The sequence below is a fragment of the Borostomias antarcticus genome (genome assembly GCF_949987555.1).
Source record: "Borostomias antarcticus genome assembly, chromosome: 17".
NCBI lineage: Eukaryota > Metazoa > Chordata > Actinopteri > Stomiiformes > Stomiidae > Borostomias > Borostomias antarcticus.
In genome coordinates this window covers 1,426,799-1,437,061 of record NC_140250.1, presented here as the reverse complement: position 1 = coordinate 1,437,061, position 10,263 = coordinate 1,426,799, and the positions used below count along the sequence as shown (strand labels likewise).

General features: G+C 47.4%; 2 protein-coding genes across 2 annotated transcripts in view; both read left to right on the top strand.

Annotated features, from left to right (window-relative positions):
• Window positions 1-256, top strand: part of aadat (aminoadipate aminotransferase) — an 8,566-nt gene extending 8,310 nt beyond the window's left edge. The window contains 1 exon segment of the mRNA XM_084451549.1: window positions 18-256. Coding sequence (XP_084307675.1) covers window positions 18-59 — 42 coding nt within the window. The 3' untranslated portion in view covers window positions 60-256.
• Window positions 257-2,030: 1,774 nt separating this feature from the next.
• On the top strand, window positions 2,031-9,957 carry mfap3l (microfibril associated protein 3 like). Its single transcript, XM_084452143.1, has 3 exons — window positions 2,031-2,180; window positions 3,351-3,765; window positions 7,720-9,957. The coding sequence occupies exons 2-3, from the start codon at window positions 3,435-3,437 to the stop codon at window positions 8,667-8,669; spliced, it is 1,281 nt and encodes a 426-aa protein (XP_084308269.1). The 5' UTR covers window positions 2,031-2,180; window positions 3,351-3,434; the 3' UTR covers window positions 8,670-9,957.
• The last annotated feature ends 306 nt before the right edge of the window (window positions 9,958-10,263 follow it).

Genomic DNA, 10,263 nt, shown 5'->3' with positions numbered 1-10,263 from the left:
TCTTTTGTTCTCAACAGGCTTTCAAGAGGCTGTCTTCCCTCATCAGGGAGGCCCAATGACAGGGATACACTGCAGAGAAGACACAAAGCATTTTACAAAGACAAGAGATGGATTTATTACAGGCAACCGGTTCACTTCGAGGCAGATACACTCATCTGAGTAGACGTGATTATCCTTCCATCGTTCACTGCCCTCGTTAGCCTGGTCCAGTGCACTCTACTCGTGCTGCAACCAAATATTACTTCAGATTGGTCTCTGAACAACCTTTTTAAGGTTTTCAAGGCCCTAATTTATTGTAGCCGGGTGTCTTGTTGGAAATAATGGAACTGTTGATTGATCAATGTAAGACAGTCATGATTGTCAAGAACAATAAATTAAAAGATTTTTAACGCTCTCACATTTTATTTCATGTTTTGTTCATTAATCGGTGGCTTGACTAATTGAGCTGTCCTCGTTAACGGTGTCGGTGCAGCACCGACCAGTCACCCCTCTGGTTGTCATGGCGATGACTAATTGAGAGCGTCACGCCGGTTCACAGCGGCGGGGCGTTTAGTCACACTTGACTCTGAAGGGTGACATGACATGACAGGTGACCTCTGGACCGACCGGGTGACACCATGAGCTGAGCTGAGGACACGGGGCCAGTGTTTATGGTAGCGCAAGCGTTTGTTTATGAACAGCTGACATGCTCAGCCTTAATGGATATTATGAGTATGTCATACCGTGAGGCGTTTTGTAACTTGCAAGATAGTTTGGCTAGGTCTATATCTGTGCTATAGCCTAATTGAATTGGCATTTCCATGAACTTGACTACCCTGAGTACCCGTAGTAGCCTACTAGTGTGTAAAAAAAACAACAACAACGCTTCTGAATATTGAGTTTCTGAAGTGAGTTTAGTAGCCTAGCCTATGGATTCATGGATTGATCGATTGGTTGTCTGTCTGACCCTTTTTATGGTGTCTCAGTTCCATGCCATTACTACAGCCTCAGTCAGTCAATAATTCACCCTGGATAGCCCTCCGTAAAGTCTGACCTGAGCAAACTCTTCTGACCAGCACTTTGTTTACTGTGTGAATATGTAGTCGCCTGTTGTTTGCTTTATGCCTGGCATGATTTAATTGGAAGAAAGTGGTTATTTCCCACATTTACTTACTAGTAAAACTATCTTATGTGATGTTTACTTACAGTAGATCTACTGTATCGGTAAACAAAGGGCAGCGGCTTCCTCGGCACCACAAATGAAGTGCCCAGCCATTTGACCACTGCATGAAGCTTCCATTGTTTTTAAAACAAGCCTGAAGACTTTTCTTTTTGCCACTGCTTTCTAAGAGGAGCTATGTTTATCAGTATACTGCACTGTAACTTTTATTCCTGTATTCTATTTGTCCTGCTTTTTGTTTAAATGTCTATAATGACTTGCTTTTTGTTTTAATGCTTTTAATTTGTCCTGCCTTTTGTTTTAAATGTCTTTAATGTCTTGCTTTTTGTTTTAATGCTTTTAATGTCTCATGTAAAGCACCTTGAATTGCCCTGTGGCTGAAATGTGCTATATAAATAAACTTGCCTTGCCTTGCCTTCCATAAGTACTGTTGGCCAGTCCATCAGTCCATCAGATCTTTCCTCCAGTGGTTGTTGGCAAACAGCCCAGAGGCGGTAGACTGAAGCTTATCTGAAGCCAGAGGGGGGAGAGGGAGAGAGAGAGAGACAGACGATTTAATAAACATGATAAGCCACGATAGCTCTAATAAGCGTTATTTTTATTTGAATGTGCATGATTATTGACTTAGGTAGGCCTATGTTTCTTTGTTTTGTTTGCTTTAATTTCTTAGTTTGTGTCTATGCTCGTTGACTACCAAATTTGCATAGCTTTTATTTTTATCTACATTTTTTTGTACATTGGTGCTGTATGTTAAAGAATAAGCAATACACTTTAGAAGGTATATATATATATTTTTTCTTTTTTACAAAAGACTTTCACGGATGTGGCTCCGTGTTTACGTGTCCAGAGACCCACCCAGATCCTGATGCTGGTTCTAGTAGAGCAGGCAGTATAGCGGGCAGCCAGCTGGAGGAGGAGAGAGAGAGAAGAATAGCGGATTGTTCAAAGTCGACGGCCTTTCGTCTCTCATCTGCTCGGGATGTTAGTGAACATCTGCGTTTAGAAGATGGACAGTTATGATGTAAGTATACAAGCCGTTGTTGTGTGAAATCGTTAGTCAGCGAGATAATGTGATCTTAACAGAGCTAGCCACTAGCCAGCTAGCTTGTTGTCTGCCTGCTAACCTTAACGTATCCAGTCTGGGAGTGTCGCAATGGCGCTTCTCTCGTGTCACTGAAAATAATCAGTCTGTAAAAATTGTTTTGGGAAGATATCTTTTAAACGCTTTTTATTATTTATTATGCATTATGGCATCAAATGTATAGCTACAGACCAGTTAACCTTAGCTAGGTTGCCAGGTTCGTTTGCCAGCTGGACAAACATGTCCTGTGCTACTAGACTCACTATACCGTCAACATGTTCCGCTATTCCCATTACATTGATGTTTTAATTGTTTTAAAGGGTATGAATAAAGATTGCGTATAATTTAGTAGACCCGGTTTGAATGCAAATAAAGTACTGTAGTAGGATAATTATTATTGTACTGTCAGTAGAACATAGATGATGCACCGATTGGTGTTGCAACACCACGGCTATTCCGGACTGTACCACCCTGCCAAGGGCCATTCACTTGATGTACATTACTGCATCTACAGACAATATTATTTCGTTACTAACCAAAGTGAAGACATTTTTCGAAAGATTAAAGCCTTTTCTCCGAGGTGGCTACATTTGAAGCCCCCACCTTTTATATAAAATCATTTTTTTTACCCTTAAACAGCACATAACCACAGATGTCCACTAGCCTGGCTTCGCGACCCTAATCACGTGATCTCACATGCTGTTCCTTTATGTGGAGAGAGATCACGTGATCAAGGTCGCAGTGCCAGGCTAGTGGATACCACATGTGGTGCAAAAAGTCGTTTTTTATTTAAAAGATGGGGGGTACAACTGTAGCCACCTCAGAGAAAAGGCTTTCATCTTTCAAAAAATGTCTTCACTTTGGTTAGTAACGAAATAATATTGTCTGTAGATGCAGTAATGTACATCAAGTGAATGGCCCTTGGCAGGGTGGTACAGTCCGGAATAGTGTACTGACCTGGACATTGGCTAAGCCTTTTAGTGTGTCTGAATGTTTTGTATGGATGATTTTGGTTGGTGCAGTTAAAGCTGCCAGGAATGTCAGGGTAGGTAGAGGAAGAATGTTCTTCTGCTCAACCTTATTAATGGGGTCTCAATTTTTCCGTTTCAGTGAAACGTTTGAAGTCGGGTCGGAACTAAACGCCGTCACCAGCAGCAGATAGCCAGTCTGCGAAAGATTGAAGATGCGCGTGGAATGACCAACGAAACTCTTTTTGGGCCGATAGCTACCGACCGTCAGTCAGCTGAGAAAAAAAAAATGAGTCGGGCAAGTACCTACGCGTTTAGCATCCTGCTGTCCGTCATTTCCATCTACCCCGCCGGGGCCCGGTTCTCCGATGTGAACGGTACGAGGAACGGCACGGCGCCAGATGGCGGATACGTCCCCGTGGTGTTCAAGGGAACCAGCCAGATCATCGCCCGGGAGGGGAACTGTGCGCTGATAGACTGCAATGTCACCGGAGAACCGTTCCCCAGCATAAAGTGGTTCAACTCCCACGGGGTGCTGCTAGACACCGAGACGAGCGGTAAGTAGACGGAAGCCTCCTCACGGCAGCGACACGCCGAGGACCATCTCGGGCCGAACCTCTGTGAAGGTCCCTGGCGCTAGCGCCGCAAATATACTCGTTCTGTTCATGAGGGAATGAGGAAAACGACGCTGGAGAAATACAAAAACATAGTGACACACGAGGCCCTGTGTGTGTGTGCGTGAAAGAGGAGGAGCTATTCAAATCACCTCGGGTCTGGATTTACCAGCGTTTGCATTTCAGCCATGAGCCTTGGTCCGCCCAGCTGAATGCATGGTCTGAGGCAGGCTCCTGTCAGTCAGGCCAAGAACATAGAACATAGAACGCCCTTCTGTGTGTATACTACTGAGTGAGAGAGAGAGAGAGGGGGGGTGGGGGAGCGCGTTGGAAGGTCATTCTTCAGGCTGTCAACAATGACATCATAGGCTAGCTATGACGCCTGTAGAGATTATCACAGCGGTGACGCTGTCAGTCCAGAGAATCCCAATATAATCACCTCTTTCCTCGAAACCACCACGGCGACAACGACTACACATTAATACATTTCCTACCACACTTGTGGGCTCAGTAGTCATGGGAGCCAATTATGCAAGATACATGATACATTGTACACAATACACAGCCAGTCACCCAATAGCCTGGCTCATTGGATATTAATGGCTTTGAACACAGTATCTAGGCAAGAATGAAAGGATAGACTGTCGCAGGAATGAGAATAGAGAAGCCGGTTGCGACTGATATACGCTACCGTTGCACTTGTGCACGTTACCCATACCGGCATTGATCAGCTGCCCCCGCGTTCACCTGCAAGTGAGAGTCGGAAGGAGTTCTCTCCTGCAGACCCACTCGGAAGGAATGCTGAACGGGCAGGTCTGTTTGGGCGCCGGTTATCCGAGGAGACCTGTTGGAACTCGTCCACGCCACTCACCCTCGGCGAATCAACAATAGCGCTGGGATCTGAACACACACGGCACCCGCGTTGCCAGGAACGTGACAGTGGTTCCCCAAGGTTCCAAAGGACATCGCTCTCTTAATTCGCCGTATTCACTTCGGGGTTACAAACTCATCATTACCAGACTCTGATTGTTTTTCACTGCCGTTGTTTTCGCGTTTGGAAATACATGGGAGTGAATGCAGCTGACGGCTAACTATGGCTCATTCACCTCCATGTATTTCCAAACGCGAAAACAACGGCAGTGAAAAACAATCAGAGTCGGGTAATGATGAGTTTGTAACCCCGGTAGTGTATTCAGCCTGTTATTTTGACTATTTTGGTTCTTGAAGTGGTGTTTTTACAGTGAAGTCATCGGGCACTTCTGCATCCGCACCCCCAATTACGTCAGACTGACCTGAGGGGAATAAGGCGAATGGGATTCTGATCTGATTTGGAATGTGGTGCTTCAGCCAATCAGATGGCGTGTGGGTAGTTTTTAATTCAACAAGCTTTGCTCCTGATCTGTTGGGGCAGGTATGGGCTTGTTATTACTGCCACCCGTAACTTATCTTGCTTTTATATACTAGGTTTTCACCACGCTCGAGAGAGATCTCTTTTTTCTATTGCTTGCCAGGCGCACACACACACACACACACACACACAGGGCTGAAAATGAACACCTGCCACCGGCCAAATGCAGGTAGAATTTCCAATTGGCGACTAGATTTCGGAAGGCTATCTTAAAAAAAAAAAAAAATACTTGGATGGTAGATTTTTTCATCTACAGTCCCCTTGGCAGGTGATTCACCGTGAGCCAAAAAGTTAATTTTCACCCCTGCACACACACACACACACACACACACACACACACACACACACACACACACAGTTACACACACACACAGTTACAGCCACATCATCATTAAGGAAGTGCCAGGTGCACTGTGTGGATATCACCGCACGCCCTCAGAGAGAACGTCGGCCTACTCCTGCGTCAGAAAGCCTCCAGCGCTTCACAGGGGGCCGAGGTCATTTAAGAACGCCCCCATTCGGCTTTTCAAGAGACACGACGCACCCTAGGCCGGACGCGGGGGCGCGGATAGCGCGGGTTCTGTGGATAGCGCGGTTCTGCGGATAGCGCGGTTCTGCAGGCTCTACAGACGCGGCGGCTCGACCTCCAGGTTCCCCCCTCCCACCCTCCCACTCAGGACGCGCAGATAGAATCTGGAGACAGGAAGTGAAAGAAATGAGGTCACCCGTCCGCCGCTGTCGAGTCATCAACACAGTAATACAGCCTGCAGGTCGAGGGTTTAGACGCACGGATGGCAGGTAGACTCTGGTAGGAAGACCTGTGGTGTTTCTGTTACCGGCTCTAACCTTGTGACTTGTGATATCGAAACACTATCCGCTTGACGTGTGAGAGAACGCCTGAATAGAATGTAGAGTAGAATAAAGACACTAGTCCTTCAGCATCCGTCCAATATCAAGATTAGTTTTTTTATCAAGGAGATCAGGAGACATTTTGGGAGGTGTTTACAACAAGCCTCGTCGGTTTCCTCTCTGTACCTCCACATTTACATACAGTAGCTTAGCCCGTTTGTGTTGAAGTTCTGTCTCCATTTCACCAGACTCACCACTGCTTCCCCCGCAGACCTCACATGCCCCTCCTCTGTTTCAATACTGAACGCAGGAAAGCGATTACGAGGTCTCCACCAATTCTATGGCTCTCATTTCATATAGTCTTAAAGGACTAGTTTGGTATTTAGCATCATAAACCCATAGAGATCCATTGTGTACTTAGCTGTGACATAATATCTCAGAATGTCAAAAATTTGATATGGACCGTTTTATATGATGGTAAATATCCTTATAACAGGGTTTATGATGCGAAACGCCAAACTAGTCCTTTAACAGGTCGCAGTGAGCCGTGCAAAGAGGCGCTCTTCTAGTCGTTCCCGTGTGTGCGCGCGAGTGTGCGCTGTGTGTGTGTGCGCTGTGTGTGTGCGCGCGTATGTGTGCGCTGTGTGTGTGCGCTGTGTGTGTGCGCTGTGTGTGTGTGCGTGTGTGTGCGCTGTGTGTGCGCTGTGTGTGTGCGCTGTGCGCGTGTGTGTGCACTGTGTGTGTGTGTGTGTGCGCTGTGTGTGTGCGCTGTGTGGAGGAGTTCTAGTATTGCCTCTCAGTGGAACCACTTAATGGAAATGAATTGGAATTGCAGGCGGTTTGTTCCATCCAGGGTTCCGTTGATAGGTCCCGGAAGGGTGAGCTGCTATTGAGCGGATCTAACCGGAGTGGCGTGTGCCAAAAATATAATATGTTTTCATCATTGGGGCTGATTCCTGAAATATAGTGAGTTATGGCCCTCGAGGCGCGAAGAAGCCCACTCAGCATCTCTGGCTCAGCCTCAAAGACCTCGTCTCTGGCTTCTCGCAGAGGGAGAGATGCTATAAAAAGCCTAATGAACGTCATGGCCCACTGCAGCTGGAGACAGGCCTAGCCAGCGTGCATCTCTGCTGCTTCAGCTCAGTACATCCCGCCTGAGACTACATCCATAGACCGCGTATCGCGCTGTCGTCACGCTTTCACAACACCGTACATAATCTTAACATGCGCTGGATGGGAAATGTAGTCCCAGACACGACCATCTTGTTTCTACACAGGTGTATCTATTCGTCTGATTGCATAGGATTCTATGCAGTAGAGCCAATCAGAGAAATGGATACACCTGTGTAGAAACAAGATGGTCGTGTCTGGGACTACATTTTCCCAAACCCTATTCTGACCGGCTACTATGACCAGATTAAATAAAACACAAAAAAAACATTATGTCTCACTTCCTCTCCTCCTCTCTTTCCCTCCCTCTCTCCCTCTCTCCCTCTCTCCCTCCCTCCCTCCCTCTCTCCCTCCCTCCCTCCCTCCCTCTCTCCCTCTCTCCCTCCCTCCCTCTCTCTCTCCCTCCCTCTCTCCCTCCCTCCCTCCCTCCCTCCCTCCCTCCCTCCCTCCCTCCCTCCCTCCCTCCGTAGACGGCAAATGGTGGCTCCTGGACGACGGCGTCCTCAACATCACCGGCATCACCTTCACCGACCGCGGCAAGTACACGTGCGTGGCGTCCAACGTGCACGGCGCCGCCAACTGCACGGTGACGCTGCGCGTGGTCATCACCAAGGGCGACATGGGCGTCTACTACATGGTGGTCTGCCTGGTCACCTTCGCCATCATCATGGCGCTCAACATCACGCGCCTGTGCATGATGTCCAGCCACCTGAAGAAGACGGAGAAGGCCATCAACGACTTCTTCCGCACCGAGGGCGCCGAGAAGCTCCAGAAGGCCTTCGAGATCGCCAAGCGCATCCCCATCATCACCTCGGCCAAGACGCTGGAGCTGGCCAAGGTCACGCAGTTCAAGACCATGGAGTTTGCGCGCTACATCGAGGAGCTGGCGAGGAGCATCCCGCTGCCCCCGCTCATCATGAACTGCCGCACGTTCATGGAGGAGATCCTGGAGGTGGTGGGCGTTGACGAGATGCGGCACACCTTCGTCCGGCAGGCGCCTGAGGGGCACCGCGACTCGGACTGCCTGGTGGCGTCGCTGGGCGCCGCCGACGTCTTCACCATCCTGCAGGAGCGCGAGCGGAGGGAGAGGGAGAGGGAGCGCAGCGGCTCGCCGGCGGCGGACTCCGACGACGCCTCGCTCCACGAGCAGCCGCGCCACATCGCCATCCAGGTGTCCGTCCACCCCCCGCTGGCCGTCCCGGAGTACTGCGGCGCCGACGCCACGCCCCCGCCGCCGGAGGCCGCGCCCCCCTCCTCCCCTCCTCCCCCCCCGTCGGCTCCCCTGCACACGGAGGTGGAGGTGGAGGAGGAGGAGCCTGCCGAGCAGGGCGCCGAGCAGGAACAGGCGGAGCCTGAGGCGGAGCCAGAGGCAGCCAATAAGATCCCTCCTGGTCAAGTGATCTATGAAAGCCATGTGTGACGAGAACGACGCCACAGAGGGATGGATGGAGGATCCTGCTATGCATTACCCCTAGTAAACAACAACAAACAAATAAAAAGAACAAACTAAATGTAATAATGAGGTCAAGAAGTTATTTTGCATTCGAATGGAACAAACTTTCAACCTCGTGTGTAGATTTCTCTTCTGCAGAGAGTATATCAGCGTTTTAACACTCATTTCTCATGCTTCTGGATTGTCATGTTGAATGTACTTGGGAGGGACAATTACGTCATCGATATTTAATCTAATATAATGACGAGATTTTAAAAAAAGAGAAAAAGTAAACAACCCTCGCTATTTCATATGTTGATGTTTTACTAACATTTCAAATCCATTAAGGAAAACAATCTTTTATTAACTACAGTATGATGTTGGTTTTAGATTCTCACAGTATTAGGTTTGTATGATGAACTCATATAAATTTGCCTCAAGATGTGTACCTCGTTCCACGGATGCACCATGAAAGCCAGCGTTCTTGGTTTGGATTTCAGAAGAGCGCATTATTCCCGGACCACTGTTACAAAACAACCCTGCTCTTACGTACGCCCTTCCCACCATGTTCTGCTACGATGAGATGCATGCTGGACTTGAAAAAGAGACTGATTATTTGAAAGAATATGTTCCCCGCTCTGATTCCCTGATGTAAGATCTACTAAATGAGAGAACCAGACCTCCATCTTCATGTTACCGGGTGGATCTTATAAGACTAGAATAATGTTATACTTTTCTGGGGGCATAGCCACTATTGCCCTTTACTTTTTTTGAATTAATTTAAACATTTCGGTAAGTGTTACAATTATTGTTGTTGTTAAGATTATTATATAATAATATATTATTATATTATTATTATGATTATTGTTGTTATAAAGATTATTCATGATAATAATCATCATCATAAACACCGTGAAGTGATTTGATTTGCCCAACATGCACAAGTAGATTTAGATATTTTGATCTTTTTTGTGTGTGTGTGCTCGCCCATGTTACATTTTCTTGTAGGCCTACTGTATAACAAATTAGCCTCTTTTTTGTGTTTTTTTTGTTCTTTTTTCTAATCATCTTATGTTCACTTTTGATCTCCTTTGATTTGGGTCTCAGGCCCCATGACATCACCCCCAGGCCCCATGACATCACCCCCCACCCCTCACGTCATCTGAGGCCTCAGTGAATGTGACAGGAGAGAAATGTATTGAACGGACTTTCCTCGGGAGGGCAGGGCTGGCTGTTCTACTGCTTGTAAACAGTGCTTTGGAGATAATTCTTTTTGTAGTGGAAATTAAAAAAAGAAAATGTTGTGCCGTGTTATCGTAGTTGCTTGTTGTGGTTCATTCGTGTTGTGTCAGTGCCTGTCTTTACCACACACACACTCAGAGAGAAAACCATCTCGTCCGTCACCTCACTCTCTCCCAATCTGCTTCCTCTTCTACTGGAACAAAAGGAGGCCATCTTGTAACCATAGCTACTGTGGCCGTAATATTTCAATATATTTATATTAGCAGAGCACGCAGGATAAGCCGAACATGCAACAACCAGAGGGCCTCGACTGCAGTCACACACACACACACACACACAC